The following is a 25,179-nucleotide window of genomic DNA, read 5'->3' as shown; positions in this document are numbered from 1 at the left end:
GTCACACAATCCTTCAGAAATTATTCTAATTTTCTGATTTGCTGTTCAAGAAACATTTCTTATCAATGTTGAAAACACTTGTGCTGCTTAGTATAATAGAAAATTGATTTTTTTTTTAGGATTCTTTGTTGAATACAACGTTTAAAAAACAACATTTGAAATAGAAGTCTTTTGTAGTATTATAAATGTATTAACTGTCACTTCTGATCAATTTAATGTCTTTTTGCTGGATAAAAGTAATAATTTCCATCAAAGCAAAAACAAAATCCTACTAATCCCAAACCTGTAAAGTAATATACATAAACCATTCTCCAAAACCTTAATACATCAATTGAGTTGTGAAGATTGTTGTTACAGTAGCTGAAAGTGTATATATATAAATAAGGTTATTGTATTATTTATTAAAACAATGTAACGTCTTAATTAAATAGAGGTTAATCTATGCAATCAATTTTGCAATGTTTTGTTTAATAAATGATAGTAGTTAACAATATATTTGCTTATCACCAGGGGGCGCTAAGTAAAAACAATACAAATTCTCAGTGTATAATAATTCGGGTCTTTTTCTTAAGAAAATCAATACTAAAAACTAAAATAGAAATGAATGGTTTAAAGGGATAGTTTACCCAAACATTAAAATTCTGTCATTAATTACTCACCCTCATGTCGTTTCATACCCACAAGACCTTCGTTCATCTTCGAAACACAAATAAAGGTATTTTTTTTGACAGACCCTGATAGAAAGCAAGGCAAATCACACGTTCAAACGGTTCAGAAAGGTAGTACATACATCGTTAAAACAGTCCATGTGACATCGGTGCTTCAACCTTAATTTTATGAAGCTACGAGAATACTTTTTGTGCGCAAAGAAACAAAAATAACGACTTTATTTAACAATTTCTTCTCTTCCGCGTCAGTCTCCGCCGCGCATTCACGTGAGCATCATGACGGATGCGTCGTAATACCCTTTAAAACATTTCAAATGTCCTTCAAAACAAAGTTACCACAACGTCAGTACTTCCAGTTACATTTTATTGTTAATTACACATTTAAACATGAGAAAATGCTTCAAAAATAACATCTCTTTGGAACAATGGATATGCTGAATACTTTCATATGGTAGATATTTGACCAGAGAACAAAACCGCTGAACTCGGTGTTCAACGTGAGTGTTTTCCTTGCAAAACACTAAACAATTGTGTGCATGTATGTGTGTATCAGAAACATAAAGAGAGAGAAGTAACACGACCGTAAGGCTCTTTATATGCTGTTATGAATATAAGCCTACAGAAAAAGTATGTATAAATGGAACCACCTTGCTTTGACATCATCAACATGAGGCACTGGTCACCTGACCTGACCAACTTTCTCTAAACCAATCAGCACACAGCACTGTGATACATCATTGGAAGGCACAACAGAATACATCAGCATTCCTTTCAATACAAATCTAGAGAAACGCTCAGCTTAAAACAGTATAGACACTGTTGGCATTCTCTCTTTACTCATTTCTAGATCTTTCAACAGCTTGTTCAGTTGGATTGAGAGAGCAGAGATCGCAGGTTTAAGCAATGGTTCTCCTCATTCCTGCAGGTGTGTGTGTGTGTGTGTGTGTTTGCATCAGGTGCTGGACGTCCACAGGTGCATCTGTTTGGCGAACTGCAGGACGAAGCTGATGTCAGGCCGCTGGTCGGGATCGGGGTTGATACACATACTGACCAGATCTCTGAGCTGCAACACATACAAGGTGTGTAGTTTACAACACTGTTCACATGTTCTATTTTCATAGTGTTACAAAACTAGTGACTACCTGGACAGCATTCATATATGTATTTTTGAATGAAATTAATGCTTTTATTCAACAAGGATGCATTAACGTAATTAAAAATGACAGTAAAGACATTTATAATGTTACAAATTATAGTGTTTTCACAACACGTCATCAATCGGCCATATTGGCAGCGCTGAACGTAAACAATGCCACTGAACTGAACGAAACTCGCATATTTAGCTGATTATTGCTGCTGAAAATGGTCAGTTATTGTCATTGTTTTGGCCTGTACTAATCAGTCAGATCAGGAAAACATTTGAAGTACTATAGACTGCCAAAAGTTAAAACAAATCAAGGAGACGAGAGCAAAAAACTGTCGTTTGTGATTGGCCAAACTTAACTAGGATTTCCAGGGCAAGAATCTTGACAACATTCGTGTTTGTTCTTATCATTTTCGCTTAGGTAGATGAAATATTAGGCTAATATCTTAATTAATACTGCTCGTATCTATCTTTATCACCTATTAACTTTAGTTTGTCAAAATAATAGTGCCCTTTCCTGTTTACTAAGTCATTCTCTATATGATTTAGCAACTTCCACACGTTTTTTTTCTGCGGTTTAGACAGCATAAATTAGCAGAACAATGTATTGAGTAGTACATTAACTGTGCAATCCATGCTGTTGTTTACATCCGAGTATGAAGAAAATATGGCCACACATCCGGGTGACGTTTATTGCTGTTTATTTTAAATAAATGATTATTTTTTTGTACCTTCTAATCAATAAATATTAAATATTAAAAATATTAATCAGCACAACTATTTTCAACATTGATAATAATTAAACTTTTGACCAGCAAATCAGCATATTATAATGATTTCTGTAGGATCATGTGACCCTGAAGACTAAAGTAAAGATGCTGAAAATTCAGTTTTGCATAACAGAAATAAATTACATTTTAAAAATGTATTAAAAAAGAAACCAGCGATTTTAAATTGTAATAATATCTCACAAATTTTACAGTATTTTTTGGTCAAACAAATGCACCCTTGGTGAGCAGAAGAGTTTGCAAAAACATTTAAAAAGTCTACCCAACTCAGACTTTTTAAAGCAAGTGCATATTTAATTGCTTTTTAGAAATTACATTTATTAAATATAGAGAAAATCACCTTTAAAGTTGCCAAAATGAAGATCTTAGCAATGCATATTACTAATCCAAAATTAAGTTTTGATATGTTTACGCTAGGAAATTTACAAAATGTCTTCATAGAACATGATCTTTACGTAATATCCTAATGATTGACCCGTGCTACTTAAGACTGGTTTTGTGGTCCGGGCCCGGGGTCACATGTACATCATGTGTTTTTGTGCTTTGCTCTCTGGTTTTCATAGCAAAGGCATGTTACTGTGTGTGTGTGTGTGTGTGTGTGTGTGTGTGTGTGTGTGTGTGTGTTGTACCTTCTGTGAGTAGTGCTCTGATGGCAGAGGAGGGTAATCGCACTGTTCAATCTTGTGGCACAAAGAGAGCAGATTCATCTTATCACTGTAGAAAGGGCTGTGCAGAGCTGCCATCTAAAAAACACACAAATATCACCCATTAAAAAAAATAAAATTATTATATCGAATACATGCTATTTTGAACCTTCTGTTCATTGATGAATCTTGGAAAAAAATCATATTTTTCTTAAAAACATTAAGCAGCAGAAAGTGTTTTTAGCATATGTAATAAAGTAATATAATAAGCAGCAAATCAGCATATTAGAATGATTTCTGAAGGATCATGTGACACTGAAGTCTGGAGTAATGATGCTGAAAATTCAGCTTTGCATCACAAGAATAAATTACATTTTCAAATATATTAACATAGTAAACAGTTATTTCAAGTTGTAATAATATTTCAAAATTTTTACAGTATTTTGATCAAATAAATGCAGCCTTGGTGAGCCTAAGAGACGTCTTTTCAAAAATTAATAAATTAATGAATACTAGTATGAATGTGTATGTGTTTGTGTACCTCATACAGCAAGCAACCCAAGGACCAGATGTCTGATTTGAAGTTGTAGCCATTTTCATGAATCCTCTCGGGAGACATATAATATGGAGTTCCAACTGGGAAAGACACAGATGCATGTCAGGATGGTTTTGTTATTTCAGTCCATTCAGTACATGCATGAAGTGTGTGTTTATTTGAGTGTTTGTGTGGAGGGTCAGTGGTACCAAGAGAGTGTGCAGCAGTGGTTTTGGAGCTAAAGAATCGACCCAGTCCAAGGTCACCGAGTTTGACCTCTCCAGTAGCTGTGATGAAGACGTTGGCTGGTTTTATATCTGATACGAACACATTCACAGAAGAAGAAAAGTAATGAGGACACATTAATGAAAAAAAATCATGTGTGTATTAGAAAAAAAGTTAGTGAGTTTACCTCGATGCATGACTCTGCGGGAGTGCATGTGTTCCAGCGCGCTGCACAGCTGCGCAAAATACTTCCATATTGTTCGTTCAGGAATCAGCCTCCGCTTCTTCTTAAAATACTACACACAGGGTTGCAAGGATTATTATTGTTAACTAAAACTAATACTAAAATCATAAACATTTTCTTTGCTTGTAATAAAATATTAACTAAAATAAAATGTAATACAAAAAATGACAAAAACACAACTATATATATATATATATATATATATATATATATATATATATATATATATATATTTTTTTTTTTTTTTTTTAACATTAATATATAATAATATAATGTATATAATGCTAAAAAAAATTTACAAAGATATATTTAAAGAAAAACTAATACAAAAGACAAAAACACACAATAAATTTGCTAAAATAATGACTTTTCAAAATAACTTAAAATAAAAACAGTAAGTACAAAAATAAAATCCAATTCCAAATCTTAAAAAACTATAATATATAATGCTATTTTTTTTTTCAAGTAGTTGCAAACATGTTTAGCTTTAGGTAAGTAGTATTAAAACAACTAAATAAACTATTACAACTTTATTTAGTGACTATATATACATACATATACACACACACACACATACATACATATATATATGCGTGTGTGTGTGTATATATATATATATATATATATATATATATATAAATACAACATTATACTAATATTGCTAAAAATTTCAACTTAAAAAAATGTAAAAAATAAAATCAATTAAATGAATTAAAATTAAAAACAGTAATATAGGCATTATATAAATAAAGTAATACTATATAATTTATAATAACTATATATAAATATATAAATATATATAACTATATATAAATATACTAATGCTAAAAACTACTACTTAATAAAACTATATATATACATACTTTTAAAAAACAACTAAAAACTAAAAAAAAAAAAACTAAAAATAACTCGACTTGACAAAAACATAACAAAAAACTTAAACTAAAATTTATATGAAAACAGAACATCCAAAAATTCTATCCTATTCAAAATATTAACAAAAATTCTATCCAAATAACAGTGACACATGCAGATTTAATTTAATATTTGGACTGAAAAAATGGGAAAATATATCCCAAAAAATATTTGGCCGTTTAACATGTCAGACCTTAATCATCTGGGAAAGGTCACCAGCGCCTGCTAACTCCAGAACGATATTCAGCTCGTTGCCTTCAATAAATGAGTCCAGATACTTTATGACATTTGGATGGTTCAGTTGCTGCAATTACAGAAAAAAAATTAACCATCACCAATTCTCAAATACAAACACATGTTTAAGTTTAAAAATGCATGCTGCTGACCTTTAACAAGTCAATCTCTTTAATGCAGTCCTGTCGGGCTTTAGCATCCATCATTTCAAAGATCTAAAAAACAACACATATTTCAACAGCCACCCAGACGCACAGTTGTGTAAATTTGGTAATTTAATGTTGAGCAACGGATGATAAAAGTATTTCTTGGTTCATTCGTCAGAGTGGCAATGTAAGGTAAGATCAAATGCATTGCATGACTTTTGCAGTTAGTTTAGTAGTGCTGCAGCAGTATGAGTAGTATATTAATATGCAATTTAAAGACATGTAAATATTCACCTGTACTTTCTTAAGTGCAACTTGCTGGTTGTCCAGTAGACACGTGGCTTTATAAACCTCGCTGAACTGACCTCGGCCGATCTTTTTCTCAATGAGGAAGTTGGACATCACCGAATAGAACCCATATCCTAACATGTTCCTCTGAGAGACAGACAGAGGAACAGAAAGAGACAGTAAGAGTCAGAGTGGTGTGGTAATGCCAGCATTATCACTACGATGATTCATAAAAGCTTCTGTCTGCAGATTGTAATAATAGCGTGTGCCCACGTGAGCCCAGGCCTGTGCCTACAGCTGCACATGCGTGTGTGGTCAGACCTGGTCGTTCTGTACCGGCACTGTGTAATTTTGATTCTGATCTTGAAGGCTGCTGTGCTCCATAATGACATTCCAGACCTACAGGCAAACACAAAGGAGAGATTCAATCAAAAGGCTGACATTCGCAACGTCTGTTTTATCAAATGGGTCGTTTCATTTCCAGATGGCTGCTTTGTCTAATTGTAGTTTTTCGGTAACGATAAAAACAATCCTAAACCGTTCAAACAAAGCCTGAGATGAAAAAGCAGCTGTCGGTGCTTTAAAACAGAAGTGGATTATTAGAGATGAGCACAAAACACAAAAAAAAGTTTGAGATTGGTGGGATTTCTATTTATTTTATTTTATTTATTTATTTTTGAAGTTATGCTCACCAAAGCTGCAATTATTTGATTTAAAAATATTTTTAAAACGGCAATATTGTGAAATATTATTAGAATTTAAAATAAGTATTTTTCTATTATATTTAAAAAAGTAAATTATTTCTGTGATGCAAAGCTGAATATTCAGCATCATTTCTCCAATCTTCAATGTCACATGATCCTTCAGAAATCATTCTAATATGCAGATTTTCTGCTTTAAGAAACGTTTCTTATTATCATCTCCAATGTTGAAAACACTTAATATTTTTGTCGAAATAGTGAAACATTTTTGCGCGATTTTTTTTAATGAATAGAAAATATTAAAAATCTTTTATTTTTAATAAAAAAATAAAATCAATTTAAAGAAAAAAAAAAAAAACCTCTTGCTGTTTGTTGTAAAATGTAAAATACATTTTAAAATATTTAAATTTAATATTTAATTTATGCTTATTTTTTATGCTTTCTTTTTTCTTAATTTTACATCACTAGCAAAATTGCAAACATATTATGATTTTTTTTTTAGTATATCACCAATAGGTGTCAGCATAGAGTCTAAACCCACTGCTGTTTCTGCCACTAAAATATGAAGAAAATATTCTGTTTACTTCAAAAGAAAGAAAAACAATCTTACTGACACTAATCCTGACTGAACAATTAACATTTTTCACCCAATTTATGATTTCTTACTCTAAAATGTCAATGATAAGCAAGAAAAATATTTTGCATTTCAACAGATTCTTCCTGCCTCTTATCACCCTGATTTACCTTTTTTTTCCAAAACACCCACAGTCAAAATACTGAGGAAAATTCTGTAAAAATTCTTAGGTACTGGATGTAGGACAGGAAACACTTTACAGATCAAAAGATAAAACCTAGCACACTAAAGCATGTGATTCTGGAGAAATCCAGGGAAACATACTTCTTTATCCTGATAGTGATTCTGATACCTGCAAGATGATGCTTTTTTAAGTCACGACCATGCCCAACAGACCGGATCGGTCGCGTCTTACCAGTTTAAAAAAAAGATCAGTTTTGATTTCACTACCTATTCAGGTATCATATTTAGTGTAACATGAGAAAAGTGTTCCAAAGAATACATGGCAAGTGTGCTGTACAGTATGTGTGCAAATACATAGGAACAGCAATGAGGGTGTGTACCGAGTCTTTAAAGCACGTGTTTTCTTCGGCACTGTACGGCCTGACATGTACAAACAGCTCCTGTTGTATTTTTAACAAACTCCAGACAAACCTACTGACCCACATTCACAAATAGTCACAAACACAAATTACTGTTCCTATAACATTCCGTGCCTACGAGGCATAATAAAGACTAATTAGCAGAATGAGCATGTTTTGAACACATTTTTAAGTGTGTGTGTGTGTGCGTGTGTGTGTGCTCATCTTTTTTAATGTTGTCACCAGCATATAAGTGTGTGTGTGTAGGGGACAGACAATATCGTTTGGTCAGTATAAATCTATAGAAGTCTATGGAAAGTCCCCACAATTCACAAAAACAAACGTGTGTGTGTATGTATAAGTATGTATGTATGTATAAATATATATGTACAGTATGTGTGTGTGTGTGTGTTTGTGTAAATGTATCTGTCCATTGATATATTTATATAATTATACATATGTTTTTGTAGAAATCAGTCTCGATAGAACAATCTATCTATCATTGTTTTTGGATATATATGCAATATCCAAATATATATTCAAAAAATATCTATCTATCTATCTATCTATCTAATAAAAGTTATAAAGATAGAATTGTTTTTGGAGGTATATTTGGAGATATATATGCAATATACAAATATATATCCAAAAAACTATCTATCTATCTATCTATCTATCTATCTATCTATCTATCTATGTATCATTGTTTTTGGAGATATATATGCAAATATCCAAATATATCCAAAAATCTGTCTGTCTTTTGGATATATATTTAGAGATATATATGCAATATCCAAATATATATCCAAAACACTATCTATCTATCTATCTATCTATCTATCTATCTATTTATCTATCTGTCTATCTGTCTATCTGTCTGTTTGTCTACTGTATCTGTCTCTGTATCATTGTTTTTGGAGATATATATGCAAATATCCAAATATATCCAAAAATCTGTCTGTCTTTTGGATATATATTTAGAGAGATATATATGCAAATATATATCCAAAAAACTATCTATCTATCTATCTATCTATCTATCTATCTATCTATCTATCTATCTATCTATCTATCTATTACTGTTTTTGGATATATTTTTGGAGATATATATGCAAATATCAAAATATATATATCCAAAAAATCTATCTATTGAATAAAAGTTATAAAGATAGAATTGTTTTTGGATATATATTTGGAGATGTATATGCAACATCCAAATATATGTCCAAAAAACAGTCTATCTATCTATCTATCTATCTATCTATCTATCTGTCTGTCTGTCTGTCTGTCTGTCTGTCTGTCTATCTGTCTGTCTGTCTACTGTATGTGTCTTTGTATCATTGTTTTTGGAGATATATATGCAATATCCAAATATATATCCAAAAACTATCTATCTATCTATCTATTAAATAAAAGTTATAAAGATAGAATTGTTTTTGGATATATATTTGGAGATATATATGCAATATCCAAATATATATCCTAAAATGGTCTATCTATCTGTCTATCTATCTATCTATTTATGATAGAAAAGACAGCACTTTGAGACAGAACAGACTGAAGGACTGTGTAAACTATCTAGTCTACATGAGTAAAGTAATACTGTTGATTACTATAATCATACTGCAGCTAATCATATATTAAAACAGATCACAGGACACAGAGCACATATTCTTTTCATTCAAATAAATAAAAAACAAACAAGTCAGTTCCTGCTTAGAGGGATGGAGAAAAACAGGTCTACAGAAGGACAAAAAAAAAAAAAAAAAAACAACGAAAGAGAGATTTTGGGGAGGGGAAGGAGAGGGCGGTCCTGTACCAATTTCCTTCCATTCATGTGAAGAAAAATGCAGGGGAAGAATTCTATCCTACCGCCTGCAACTGTGCCACTCTTCACACACACACACACAAGGAAACATTATAACAAAGCCACACATCTGGACGTGCAACACTCTGTTCAAACACACCACTGTGTTTGTTTCCAAAACCACACTGCTTGTGTGTGCTTTCGGTGCGTATTTTCAGATGGTTTCGCAGTGCATCGCATTTTTCTTAGAAACCCTAGAATACTTAGAAACCCGACAAGCGTCATCTTGCTAATCTCGCTTATCTACACAGGATTTATATCACAATGGCTATATTTAGAAGTGCATATAACACTTCTCTTATGAAAGTCTTCAGTATGTATACCGTTTCGAGCATGTGACTTTTCTAGAAGGACTGCTTGAATATCACATGATATTTTATTTTAATGTGAAATACTTTGTTTTAGGCCAATTATGGTGGTTATCATATATCATACCAATATTTCTGTTTTTAGTGTAAATTAAACAGAATATTTTAGGAGAAAGATAGATAGACAACTGTTTGGTTACCAACATTCCTAAAAATAATATCTTCTCACGCAGAGGGTGGTTTTGGGGTGAACTAGCCCTTTGAGATTAAGGATAAATGATTGAAGATTAGCGGTGGTCTTGAAGTAGTAAACTTCGCGGTTCAAGCCGTACTATCTTCCTCTCTGGTGAGTCAGACGCATCTGTTTCCGCCCGGTAAAATGCTACAGATCTGACAACTCAAAAGCAAAAACCCCCGTCACATATCCACAATCTCACTTCCAAAAGCCCCGAGCGTGTACAGAAACCCACACACACGTGTCTGATCAAACAGACCTGCATGATAATATCATTTGACTTGATGAGAGAAGCCCACATCAGTCCTGCATCGTAATCTGTCACAAAAATAACCAGTTTGGCTTGTCTGTGCTTCAAAGAAAACAACATACAGTTAAAAGTCATTAAATTACATGCATTTACTCACTACAACCATAACTAATTATTCTGAAGAGCCTACATATTTTAACAGGAAGAGAAGCCGTGAACTTGATAGGTGACAGATCATGTCAACGACTAGTTATTCAAGTTAATGCTGTTTTAGTAATACTGTTAGGGCAATTAATATGTTTTTTTAAATTACAAATACTGAATGTCAAGCATTTATTTATTTAATTCTGTATTTTTTATTACATTTTTAATATAAATATTTAATTTTGTTTTGTGCTATCGCACAGTGTTTAACATGTTTCCTGTAACTGTCTGAGTCATCTAAGTAAAAAAAAACTGAGAAAAAACGCTATTTTGTGTCCAAAAACACGTGAATGGATACAAACAAACAGTGTGTGTGGGCGGAGCCAGAACTGCAGCTTTTCCTTATAAAAAAACAAGCGCTATTCAGTGCTATCATGAAAATAACTAAACATTAAAATCGACTTATTATCATTATAAATAAACTATAATCACATGCAAGTGTTGATTCAGAGCAGTAAGTTAGCTTTGCGCATATAATCGAAGTTACAGTGTTAAGGTGGGTGTTCCCGTTGAACTAGAGGAGCGTTTCTTTTATAGGCTACTTGATGTGTTTTATTTCACCTATACAGCATTTACAGTGCGACACGATTGTTTTGGGTTTATTTATTGATATTAATGCTTCTGGAAGCACATCAGTGAGAGGAACTAGGCCTTAATATGCAGAAAACAGATGCATGAACTTTCAAAACAGATCTACTTTCCGCGCAAGAGCATTAAGTATAAATGTAATATTCGCACTGCCTACCTTGCGTCGTTCCATGTACGTTCAATCCAAAGCAACTAAGAAAAGAACAGCCATGTGTCCATTTAGATTCCGTCTCTGTCTTACTGCTGTACGACGATATTATGCACCCCGCGAATAATTTGGCACGATATTTGTCTTCTACATGAACACGTTGTGCAACTCTACCGCCGTATAGCGAGGCGTGCGAGCGTCAAGAGCATCGTGTTTTCAAAGCAAATTGGGTTAAAAGTCACGCAGGAGTTTCACTTACCTCTCCAACGCGGTGCCTCAGACATTTACAGGACTGAAAAATGCTGCGAAGCCCCTTTGGTCAGTTTCCAGACTCACTAATGTCACGGGCCACGCAAGTTTGAGTCACACCCCGCGCATCACATGGCTGTGATCTGTGACTACAGTAACCCACTGCTCGTGTCCTTCACTTTCTTTATGAGACACAGCAAGGGGGGGAAAGGTTTTGTCATTCCGATGTTTTGCTTTAGGGCTTGGAGCATAAAATTATTATTATTATTATATGTTGTTTTTAATGTGACAATAATAACACCACTTAATAATAACACTACTACTACTACTACTACTACTACTACTAAAATAATAATGTAAAAACACAAATTATGATTGTACTTATATTAAATAAATGTTATTACATAAAATAATATTTTTCATGTTATGTTTTATTATAATATATTATGTAATTGACATAATATCACAACAGCTCAATAATAATAATATTTTAATATTAAGTAGTTTGATCATTCATTTTTTATATTCTATATTTTTTCCAATATAATATATATCGCAACCACTTTAATAATAATAATAATAATAATAATAATTAGTAGTCTGTAATAAGTAGTCTGATCATTATTTTTATATTTTAATTTCATGTACACATAATAATAATAATAATAATAATTGTTATTATTATTATTATTATTATTATTAATAAAAAAAAATAATAATAATAATAAATAGTAACAGAAATAATTGGACAGTAATGAGTGGTCCAATAATGATTTTATTTCCATACTATTTTGTAATGTGATAATAATATAACCATTACAGCCTAATAATAATAATAATAATAATAATATTATTATTATTATTATTATTATTATTATTATTATTATTATTATTAATAATCATCATCATCATCATCATCATAATAATCATAATAATGTTATTATTATAACAAGTACAAATGTAACAATAAGTAGTCTGATCATTATTTTTTATATTATGTTTTATTATTCACATGAAAATAAATAAATAAATAAATAAATAAATAATAATTATTATTATTATTTTCATAATGTCTACATTAAATAAATAATATAAAAATAATAATTATTAATAATAATTGAAGAGTAATAAGTGGGCCAATAATTATTTTATTTTCATACTGTTTATTTTATTTTATTTTATTTTATTTTAATGTGACAATAATATCACCACCACTGCCTAATAAATGAAACTATATTAATATATTAATAATATGTATTAAATATATTACTAAAATATATTAATGATATTATTAATATAATATAATATAATATATATAATATAATAATATAGTAATGATTATTATTATTATAGTAATAATAACAAGTACAAATGTAACAATAAGTAATCTAATCATTATTTTTATATTACTGTTAATGTAGACATTATGGAAATTATTATTTTCATAATGTGTACATGAAATAAATAATATAACAAATAAATATTATTATTATTAATAATAATTGAGCGATAATAAATGGTCCAATAATTCTTTTATTTCCATACTATTCATTTATTTATTTTATTGTGACAATAATAATAATAATTAATAATAATAATAATGTTGACTTTTATTTTTCTATTTTTATTAACATAGTACTGGTGGTGGTATGTTGACAGACAGATGTTGTCTATAGATATTAATAATAATAGGTTACAATGGACAAAAACGAAGTTAAAAGTACACAAATTCCTGGTATAGAGATCACATATAATGCATTGTGATTTTTAACTATTTGATGAATCTCTGCAGGCTAATATGTCCCAGACCTGACCTTTACGATGGGTAATTCATGCAGACTGATATTCTGTGACATCATTGTTTCGGTATAACCCCATGCGCAATAACGTTACGACAACAAAACCCCTAGACTTTTCATGTGGCCTGCTATGGTTTATGGAAAGCGGACCCACACCTTTCTAGATTTTGCTGCCTCTCCCACCTCTCTCGGACTCTTGCACGCACACATACTCATTTTCTGCCTGAATAGTTGTCATTCTTGTGGGGAAATTATGAGCAAATACCTTTCAGACATGTGTATGCCTTTAACACACAAACACCCACAGACACAAAGTCAAATTTTGCTGTCGCCGACAGTCGTGTTTGACACGTGTTGTACTGGAGGAAGTGGCAAAGATCTCTGTTTAGTGGCATTAAAAAAAGAATGACATAAAACTGTAGAGTGTGTGGAGGACTTCTGCTTTTTCATTTTAAGTCTGTGTGTGTGCAAAGAGGAACTATGAATGAATGTGTGGTTTGTGGATTTTTATGATTCTTTCTTGAGCAGTCATCAGGCATTTCAGTAATTTGAAATTCACTAGCGCCCCCTCCAGCTCTCAGACAGAAAACAAAAAAAAACAAAAAGAGAGCTGGTCAATGCCATTCTATTTTGGACAAAGAATACCATGAATACAGTAATCATTCAGACCACAACTAACCAGTGGATTTGTGGGGCACTAGGCAGGTTTAGGAAAATGTGTGTAAAATATTAAATTGGAATAAATTTATTTCAGTTTTACTGTTGAATATATTTTACACTCTTTACAAAGAGTTTTTTTTTTTTTTTTTTATCAAGCAAGAAACATTAAATTGATCAAAAGTAACAGATAATGAATACCAAAAATAATACATAAAATACTTAAAATGGTCAAATGTAATAAATACAATTTTAAAAACATAAAATAATATAGACTAATATAATATAAAATAATATAAAAATAAATACAATTAAAATAAATAAATATATATATGTATATACGTATATATATTCAGAAATTAAAAAAATAATAAATAAAATTTAATAGATAGATAGAAAGAAAGAAAGATAGATAGACAGGTGATATAGATGCAGATATCAATTAAACAATGTATGCTAATAAAATAAAATAAAAATAACGTTTAATTAAATAAAATTGTAATTGTAATTATATTCACAATATTACTATTTTTTCTTAGATCTTAAAGTTTGCAAGCTAAATATGCAAGGATGAAAATAAAAGATAAATACAAATAAAAATAAAAGACAAATAGAATAATAAAAATACTAATGAAATAGATGATTTTTAAAAATAAATTAATGTTTTTATCAAGCAAGAAAAAATTACACTGCTCTAAAGTAATAGAAAATGTTACCGAAAATAATACATAAAATATTATATATATATATATATATATACAGATATTAATTTTTAAAGAAATTACTGATTTTATCAAGCAAGGAAGGAATAAGATAAAATAAAATGTATAAAAAAATTTAAACATTTATTTTAAACTTTACTAATTTTCATAATATTACTATTTTTACTCTTAAAACTTTTTGCTCTTAGTTTTAGTTCTTAAAGTTTGCAAGCTAAAAATGCAAGGACAAAAAATAAAAGATAAAAACAAATAAACAAAAGACAAATAATATAATATAATAAATAAGTAAATGCAAATATACACTTAAATTACGTGTGTGTGTTTTAGTTTCTGTAAATGTGGTTTGTGGAAACGAGAGTCCTGTAATCTGCCAATCATAAAGGCACACATGCGTAAACACAAACACACACACACACACGTGCATCCTCGTGGTCAACACTTGGTCGAGCCACAACCACAAGCATGAAATGTGCAGCATATAGAAATAGTCCACATCATGCAACGCTCCTTCGTTATTTTTACGCGCCTCTTCCTCTTTCCATCTTCCGGGTGAAAATCATGATTCGATGACTGTACAGAATTCTAAAGAGCCCCTAACGAAGAGAAAATCCGGAAAATATTTTCTGCAATGCAAAACTAAGACTTCATTAGCAGCTAATAAAAAAATGCGGTCATGGAAGAAAGACAGCACCGAATCTCTTTCTCTTTTTGATGCTGAGACCGCGTAGCTCCGCCAATCGCTTCAACACTGGCTGACTTCAGTCTCAGCTCGTAACTGCACAATGCAAACCACAATCACCTCAGTAGGGATCAGGATAATTACATTGGACAAACTTTACACACGCAAACGCGCACACACTCAGAGAAAATAAGAAAACAACACAAGAGTACACACACCACTCGCATACAAGCTAACCGGAGTAAAATAATCAAACACCACACACTTCAGTGCTGAATAAACAAACATCTTTTTTTATTCAGAATGTGAATACTTTATTTAAACCTAGTTAATCTTGTTTTGAAAGTTCAAATAAAGCTTACCACATCTGATTTTTTTCGCTGTGTGGGCGTTTTTAGACTGTGTAAGCATTGTGCAAGCGTTCACTCTTTAACTCAGTATTGATATTAGTAACACAATACAGTACAAAAAACTGGGGTTGGTTAGATTTTTGTTGTTTTTGCTCACCAAGGCTGCATTTATCTGATCCTGAACACAGTAAAAGAGTAATATTGTGAAATATTATTGCAAATTTAAATTGCTGTTTTCTATTTAAATATATTGTAAACTGTAATTTATTTCTGTGATGCAAAGCTGAATTTTCAGCACCATTACTCCAGTTTTCAGTGTCACACGATTCTTCAGAAATTATTTTAATATGCTGATTTGCTTAATATTATTGAAAACTTTGATGTATTTTTCCAGGATGTTTTGATAAATAGAAAGTTTGAAATGTCTTTGCTGTCATTTGGGTCAGTGGATCCTTGCCAAATAACTACATGTATCTTACAAATGGTACTAGACAGTTATATATAAAATTAGATAAAAATGCCATGTTTATTTCCAAGATGACATCTGAATGCAACTTGTGGATATACAAAACAATGATTTACTTTAACAATTTAACATGCCACACTTTGAAACACTTACAGTTGCATATTGCATATAAATACACTACTTTTCAAATGTAACAGGCACCATATGGTATACAATAAGCAGTATGCAGTACACACTATATTAGTATTCAATTCAAAACCAAATTAAGACATGGCATGACAACAAAAGACAGTTGTGGATGAGGCCTTTCTTTTACTGTGAGCTTCTCTTTCTTTCAGTTAATGAATGATACTTACTTACTCTATCAGTCAAAAGTTTTTGAACAGTAAGATTTTTCATGTTTTTAAAGAAGTCTCTTCTGCTCACCAAACAGTCAAATTTTGAAATATTTTTATTATTTAAAATAACCATTTTCTATTTGAATATATTTTAAAATGTCATTTATTCCTGTGATTTCAAAGCCAAATTTTTAGCATCATTACTCCAGTCACATAATCCTTCAGAAATCATTCTAATATTCTGATTTTCTGCTCAAAAAACATTTATTATTATTATTATGTTGAAAACAGCTGATGAATAGAAAGTTCAGAAGAACAGCATTTATATGAAATAGAAATCTTTCATAACATTATAAATGTCTTTATCATCACTTTTGATCAATTTAAAGCATCCTTGCCAAATAAAAGTATAAATTTCTATTTTTTTTTCCAAACAAAAAACAAAAATTATACTGATTCCAAGCTTTTGAATAGTATAGTTTATGATGTTACAAAAGCTTTTTATTTCAGATAAATAATGATGTTTGGATCTCTCTATTCATCAGAGAATCCTGAAAAATGTACTCAACTGTTTTAAATATTGATAATAATAATAATAAAAAAATCTTTCTTCAAGACTGGAGTAATGATGCTGAAAATTGAGCTTTGATCACAGGAATAAATGACAAAAATATTTTCAATTTTTTACTGTTTTTGCTGTACTTTGCGATCAAATAAATGAAGGCTTGTTGCGTAAGAGAGACTTCATTTAAAAAAAAAAAAAAACAACATTAAAAATCTTACTGTTCAAAAACTTTTGACTGGTAGTGAACACTCTTAAAAACTGAAGGTTCCAAAAGAGTTTGCACAGTGATGTCACAGAAGAACCATTTTTGGTTCCTCAAAGAACCTTTCAGAGAACAGTTCTTAAAAGAATCATTTTTTTCCTTGTGTGAGAAACGCATTAAATCTAAAGAACCTTTTTCACTATAAATAACCTTCTGTCCAATTAAAACGATCCAATGATGTTGAATGTTCCTCAAGGAACCGCCAATAAGGAATCTTTATTTTTAAGAGTGTAACCCTTATGCTGATTTTAAGGTAATACAATAATAATCAAAACTGATTTTTAAGAGTGGAAGAGCAACTCAGAAGACATCGGTGAGTGAGAGCTGTGACTGGCTATTGCTTGTGTGTGTTGTGATGGAGAGGTTCCGGTGGGGCTGGACGGGCTCAGGGATCTGTGGGACAGTTCGGGTGAAGGCAAAGATGGGGATGTGATGGTGGAATTGTCAGAAACATTGTCCACTCCCATGCTCTCCTGATATAGACAGTTTCTTCTGAATTTTGCACGGGCATTCTGGAACCAAACCTGCAGAATATAAAGACATCATTAGGATTTGACACCATTAGACTTGTTTACATATTGTTGATGGAGGAAATTAGTTTTTTTTTCTCCCTGTACACCAGGGTCAGAAATTAACAAAGGCTTGTGGCAAAAATGCCACCAAAATTAACAAAAATCTAAGACAAAGATTTTAACAATGTATTACAGTTGTTGCGAAATGTGAAAATGAATGAAAAGTGTAAATTCGTGGAATTACACTTAGATTCACTCACACTGCATCAGATTGCTTTTGCATGCTGTTTTCTGCAGTGTTGAGCCTTATAACCAATCAAATGCATTTCTGATGAACTTAGGAATGCATCGGCCAATCAGAAGTGCTTAGATTAGTCAGTGTTGAAAAAGCCGGAGCTGTTGATGAGTGTGCTCATTCACAAATTCCCTCATTATAAACAACACCGTGCAATGTAAATAAAAGATTAATTTTGTAGCTTCAGTAATTATAACGACTGTTTTTGCGTAACTTGTGCTAGACTTGGCTAACATCATGCACTGACATGTTTGTCTTTGAAGCCAGAATGTGACGCGCCCAAAACGAAACAAAAACATTTTATATTGTTTTCTTTATCAATATTCATAACCATTATTACAATATAAAGAGCAATTTACAATAATGAATTTTATCATAATATTCCAGCCCTATGAGCTCCTGTCTTTACATGTATAATTTAGATACAATTTTAAACAGTCTGTTGTTGTTGACAACAGTTTAAAATTGATTAAAGAAGGGGAAAATGTAAGTATTTTTGACATTGAAAACAACATATGTTTTTTATAATAATATGGTGATTAAAAAAACCTGCTCTCGCAAATGTAAAAAATGACCCTGGAAATCAGTTCCAAAGGCCAAATATTGCCCCCTAATGGAAAAGAATCACATGATTAGTGTAAATTTACTTTGATTAGTGGCCTAGAAATAGTGTCAAACCTCAAAGTATTTTGTATTCATTTTTTATCATAATGTTTATTTAAACAGTTTCTATTTCCTACATTATGGAAGCCAGTTTCCACCATGGAATCAAAAAATAAAAGAGGTAATTGCAACTTTTTATCTCATAATTTTGACTTTTTTTACTTGCAATTATGAAAAAGAAACTTTTTTTAAAAAAAATCTCACAGTCTGACCTTTCCTTTACAGAATTTCGATTTTATATCGTGCAATTTCAAGTGTTAAATTCATAATTGCAAGTTTACATCTCTAATTTTTAGCTCATTTTATCTCACATTTGCTTAAATCTCACAATTCTGGCATTTTTGTTAGAATTGCAATTTTATGCCTCAAAACTGCAAGTCAGAATTTTGGAATTGCGAGTTTAAATCTTGCAATTCTAACATTTTTCTCATAATTCTGCAATTATGGAAGCTTGGGATAAAAACAAATAAAAAATGTAATTGCGACTTTTTTATGGTACAATTCTGACCTCATTTTTTCTCTGAATGAATTTATATCTTCCAATTTTAATAAGTTCAGAATTCTGAGAAAAAAGTCTGAATTGCGAGATGTTAATTTAGAATTCATCATTAGGATTTGACAGCATTAGGAGCTGTGAGATGTAAACAATATGTAAACTCGCAATTACAAGATATTAACTCAGAATTGTGAGATATAAACACAAGCTCCCATTCTGAAACCCTTCTGTTTATTTCCATGCTTGAATGAGATTTCTAAAGCCACATTTTCAATGTGGCCTCAGACTTTTGGAGCCCACTGTATATCTAACTCAAATAGAAGTCCGGAGTTGTGTTTTTCTGACCTGGAGCACACGTTTGGTGAGGCCTGTTTTCTGGGCGAGCTCTTTGAGGTCTTTGGCATCTGGATTGTGGTTGTGGGTGAAGAAGTTCTGCATGCTCCGCAGCTGGTGATGCTTGAAAGACGTTCTCATGCGTTTGGACTTCTGACAGCTCACTCTCTCCGACAGTTCCACACCCATATCGCTCACATCTAGAACACACACACACAGTTCATCAACACTGATATGACTCACTGAAACACTAAAGGCCAGGGCATTACATTTAACAATAGCAAACACTGTCTTCTAATTTTCATTTTCTGCACGCACATACTTGAGAACAAAAGTACCAGAACTATGACATTTTATTCTTAAAGACTGTTTTATATAGAACTTAGTTTACTAAAGTTAATCTATAGTATTTATAGTAATAATTCATAAATGAAAAGGTTTTTAAAGTAAATTCTATTTTTAAATATTATTTTCACAAACTACCAGTCAAAAGTTTTTGAACAGTAGGATTTTTATGTTTTTTAAAGAATTCTTTTCTGCTCACCAAGCCTGCATTTATTTGATCCAAAATACAGCAAAAGCAGTAAAATTGTGAAATATTGTACTATTAAAAATAACTGCTTTCTATTTGAATATATTTTAAAATGTAATTTATTCCTGTGATCAAAGCTACATTTGCAGCAGCATAACTCCAGTTATTAGTGTCACATGATTCTTCAGAAATCATAGCTGTTCAAGAAACATTTTCTATTTATTATTATCATCATCAATATTCAGAAGAATTTTACAAGAAACATTTTTATTATTATCATTTTCAATATTTAAAACATTTGATTACTTTTTATATTACTTTTTTTCAGGATTCTTTGATGAAAGATCCAAGAGATCAGCATTTAAAATAACAGTTTGAAATAAAACGGCACTATAATAAAAGTCAGTATATGTTTTTTTTGGAAAGAAATTCTAGAAATTAATATTTTTATTTAACAAGGATGCTTTAAATTGATCAAAAGTGATAAAGACATGTATAATGTTGCAAAAGATTTCTATTTTAGATAAATGCTGTTCTTCTGAACTTTTTTTCATCAAAAAAACCTAAAAAAAAAAATCTACTCATCTTTTTTCAACATAATAATAATATATATATATATATATTTTTTTTTTTAACAGCAACAGAAAGGTCAAGTGACTGGAGTAATGATGCTAAAAATTGAGCTTTGAAATCACAGGAATAAATTACATTTTAAAATATATTCAAATAGAAAACTGTTATTTTTATTAGTAAAATATATATATTTATATTTTTTGCTGTACTTTGGATCAAATGAATGCAGGCTTGGTGAGCAGAAGAGACTTCTTTAAAAAAACATCTTACTGTTCAAAAACTTTTGGTGAGTAGTGTATATCATTAATTAAATGTATATATTAGGTAAAATGTATATAGGTAAAATTTTATATATATATATAATAATGCTGACATATTGTTTGATAAGAACTATTAATATTTTTATTCTGTTAATCCCAAATAAATGCAATATACCAGGCAAAAGTTTGGAATAATTAAGTTTTTTTTTTTTGTTGTTTTTACATTTAATGTCTTGTATATTAACCAAAGATACATTTATTTGATCAAAATAAACACAATATTATTAATAATATTCAGTAAAAGCAATAATATTGTGACATATAATCAGAATTTAACATAACTCTTTGAGTATACAGTGTTTTTGAGTATTCAGAGTCGCATGAGCCTTTATAAATCATTGTAATATGCTGATCTGGTGCTTAAATATTAATAATGATTCTTATTAACAATGTTAAAACTGTTTTTGCTACTTATGGAAGCTGTGATGCATTTTGGATGATTCTTTGATGAATAAAAAGGTAAAAAAATTTTTTTTTGTTTTGCTCACTTACCCCAAACATTTTCCACAAAAATAAATAAATAAGCAGCACTATTTTCAGCAGCTTTGCCAATGCATGAATTACACTTAAAATATGGTAAAATAGAAAACAGTTACTTTGAATTGTAATAATATTTACAACATTACTGTTTTTACTCTATTTTTAATCAAATAAATACAGATTTGGTGAATATAGACTCATTTAAAATTCTTAATTATTCCAAACTTTTGACAGGTAGTGTAAAAATACATATTTTGCAAATATTTCAAATTATGCTAGTATCTAAAATGCATTACCTGAATGATAAGAAGCATGGTCTGTTGCATCAAAGTTTTTCCGTTTCCGGACCCGTCCTCTGGGCACGAGGGTCCTTTCATTGTATGTGCTACTCTCCGCGTTTGGCTCTACAGGAGACATGTCTGAATAATACAAATCTGTATGACATTCACTCTGTAGCATCATCTCAAAATGTACCCGGCAGTACACTGATGTCTCTCTCATCCCATAGTGATCTCCAGTGAACAGCACTTTGTCGCAGGTGGCACAGGAGAAGCAGCTCAAGTGGTACACCAGATCCCCGGCGCGCATTACTACCTCTGTGGCAGAGATTCCCAGGTGGCACCGTGCACATCTTTGCAAAGAAAACCTCCTACTTAAAAGAATACATCATTGTTGGCTTTATTAAACAGATATATCTGAACATTGTGTGAAATGTAAACACTTTAGACAGGGGTGTTGGGGCAAGTTGTGACCCTAAAAGATTGCATTTTTTGTTGTTTTATGAAATTTTTTAGTTTTTTATACTTTGGATAACATTTCAATTAAATATAAAATGCTAGCTAGTATTCATAATTTGACAACATATTGGGGTGAAGGTCAACGTTTGCAAAATAAACTGCATCTCTTAATAATGGTAAATAATGGTGTGAATTCAACATCTTTTTGTAGCCAAGGCTTTAAATGATCAAAGAGGTATTAAAAATAAACCAACGCTGAGAAATATTCGCTGAGGTAAAAAGCGTGACAACCAGCCCCGGTCTTTCCTGTATGTATTTAGTCTCGTTTCGAAGTTGAATAGAGATGTTTACGTATAAAACATTTATTTTACCTGTAATAGTCCTCCTTACAGTAAATGTCTCCGTGTTTACTGAAGCACGTCAACTCTGACTCCAGGTCAGCGTGACATGCGCTGCATTTCAAACAGCGCTCATGCCACCTTCTGTCTGCCGCGAGTAGGTAAAAGCGATCTGAGATCAGTGCGCCGCAACCCGCGCACACCGGAGACTCACAGCCCTAAACACACCAGGTAGATATTTAACATCGTTATTAGACATCCTGAATTTAAGCTGTAATATATTTTTTACCAAAATCGGTTTATGTATACATATATATCCTATGGCCTAAGTCCTCGTTCATTTTCAAAGACTCTGATATTATGTGGATGCATGAATATTTAATTTATTTATATGAGTAAATTACGTCTTGAAGCAGACTGCTTACTCATTAATCAACCTAAAATAATTTATAAATATTTTCCTACCACTCATAGACTATAGCCTGAGTGTTTTACTTGCAACATTGTCAAAAAATCCTAAAGGATTCCATATTCCAATACGAAAATTGAGCAGGATTCTAATTAGAATGTCTATCATATTTTGTAACCATTCTTATAAGATTCTTATCTATGACTTTATGTACAAAGAATTGTTCTTATCCTGTTAATTTTCTTTGCAGCATTTTGTTTAGTGAGACAATGTACACAAAAAGAGAATGATGTAAATGGGAAGCCAATAGATCCCATTAAAAAATGACAAATTTAAATACAAACATATAAATATGTGATACAAATGTTAATTTAATGGTGCTGAATATTAATATTTTAACTTTAATAATAACTCATTGAACTTAATACACTACCAGTCAAAAGTTTTTGAACAGTAAGATTTGTAATGTTTTTTAAAGAAGTCTCTTCTGCTCACCAAGCCTGCATTTATTTGGTACAAATTACAGCAAAAGCAGTAATATTGTGAAATATTTTTACTATTTAAAATAACTGCTTTCTGTTTGAATATATTTTAAAATGTAATTTATTCCCGTGACCAAAGCTAAATTTTGAACATCATTACACCAGTCTTAAGTGTCACATGATCCTTCAGAAATCATTCTAATATTCTGATTTGCTGTTCAAGAAACATTTTATAATAATTATTATCAATATTTAAAATTGCTGAGTATATTTTTTTTCAGGCTACTTTGATGAATAGAAAGATCCAAAGATCTGTATTTATCTGAAAAAAAAAAAAAGCTATACCACTATAGCAAAAATGATAGAAATTAATAATTTTATTTAGCAGAGATGCTTTATCATCACTGATCAGAAGTGATGATAAAGACATGTATAATGTTAAAAAATCTTTCTATTTCAGATAAATGCTGTTCTTCTGAACTTTCTATTCATCAAAGAAACCTGAAAAAAATCTACTCAGCTGTTTTCAACAATAATAAATGTTTTTTAAGCAGCAAATCAGAATATTAGAATGATTTTCTTAAAGATCAAGTGACTGAAGTAATGACGATCAAAATTCAGCTTTGAAATCACAGGAATAAATTACATTTTAAAATATATTCATATAGAAAACAGTTATTTTAAATATTAAAAATATTTCAGAATTTTACTGTTTTGTCATACTTTTGATCAAATAAATGCAGGCTTGGTGAGCCTTACTTTAAAAAAAATAGTATAATTTTAAAGCACAATTGTCATGACATTTTTCATGTTCATTATATACTGAATTTAATTTAATTTCTTCTCAGGTAACTATTATTGTAACATCTAAATTAACAGCTTTTATATAGTCAAAGTGATTATAACATGCTGAATCAACTTCAACACACCTACTGACCTACAGACTGTTTACAACGGCACGTTGAAGGTAAAACAAAAATATTTATCTACTATTTATGTATTTTATATTTATATTACAAAAGAATAAAAGGAATTCTTACTGATTCATTATTTTCCATGTTGATAGAAAAGCAGTCAGGTCTTTTCTCTCCCGCGGTGCAAGGATGTCTATATATGAACTCCTTTGGGTCAAGGAAATGATGAGATGTCTCCAAAGAGGAGGTTATCCATGTGCTAGAGGATGTACGACCTGTTGGTTGCTATCTATCTATCTACTCCACTCATAAAAATATCTATCATTCTTCACTTTATTTAAAATATGCATTTACAGGTATGCACATTAACGCAAATAAAGGATAACTAGTGACTGTTTAAAGAGCGTGTCTAAAACTAACTAAACCTCCTCAAACAGAGTCTAAATAAACTGCAATGACAAACTTTGTTTGCAATAACAGATTCTCTAATTCTTAAACAATATCGCCTCGGTCATGGAAGTCCAGTTGTCTCTTAATTCCGGCTTCAGTTGCGCGTTTTCCTTTGGGTAAGTGTGGACGGGATGTAGTTGCATGTGCGCAGAAGCAGGGTTTGTGGAAATCTGTCAACTCAGTCGGGCTTTTGAACAAGCTCATCAGACTCCGTGCGCTTAGGGACAGGAGGAGGTTTCCGGCTGTTTGCCCGCATGTACCTCATAGACAA

At 31.0% G+C, this 25,179-nt stretch overlaps 2 protein-coding genes across 5 annotated transcripts; both read right to left on the bottom strand.

The window, feature by feature from the left end:
• Positions 1–1,015: 1,015 nt before the first annotated feature.
• On the bottom strand, positions 1,016–11,703 carry nek6 (NIMA-related kinase 6). 4 transcript variants are annotated; one of them, XM_051093836.1, is made up of 10 exons: positions 11,547–11,703; positions 6,168–6,230; positions 5,838–5,978; positions 5,550–5,612; positions 5,357–5,467; positions 4,192–4,300; positions 3,989–4,096; positions 3,786–3,880; positions 3,230–3,343; positions 1,016–1,731 (listed from the first exon to the last, which is right to left on the bottom strand). In XM_051093836.1, exons 2-10 carry the CDS (start codon positions 6,213–6,215, stop codon positions 1,621–1,623), a joined length of 900 nt encoding a protein of 299 aa, XP_050949793.1. In that variant the 5' UTR covers positions 6,216–6,230; positions 11,547–11,703; the 3' UTR covers positions 1,016–1,620. The 4 variants fall into 4 exon arrangements, with proteins under 4 accessions (XP_050949793.1, XP_050949792.1, XP_050949791.1 ...); XM_051093835.1 differs by having other exon boundaries at positions 6,153–6,230; positions 11,547–11,702; XM_051093834.1 differs by lacking the exon at positions 11,547–11,703 and adding an exon at positions 11,297–11,483.
• A 5,856-nt stretch (positions 11,704–17,559) lies between these two features.
• Positions 17,560–24,602, bottom strand: lhx2a (LIM homeobox 2a). Its single transcript, XM_051093604.1, has 5 exons — positions 24,585–24,602; positions 22,687–22,871; positions 21,875–22,227; positions 19,686–19,873; positions 17,560–17,898 (listed from the first exon to the last, which is right to left on the bottom strand). Exons 1-5 carry the CDS (start codon positions 24,600–24,602, stop codon positions 17,656–17,658), a joined length of 987 nt encoding a protein of 328 aa, XP_050949561.1. The 3' UTR covers positions 17,560–17,655.
• Positions 24,603–25,179: the final 577 nt, after the last annotated feature.

The sequence above is a fragment of the Labeo rohita genome, chromosome 21 (genome assembly GCF_022985175.1).
Source record: "Labeo rohita strain BAU-BD-2019 chromosome 21, IGBB_LRoh.1.0, whole genome shotgun sequence".
Lineage (NCBI taxonomy): Eukaryota > Metazoa > Chordata > Actinopteri > Cypriniformes > Cyprinidae > Labeo > Labeo rohita.
This window is presented reverse-complemented; position numbering and strand designations above follow the sequence as displayed.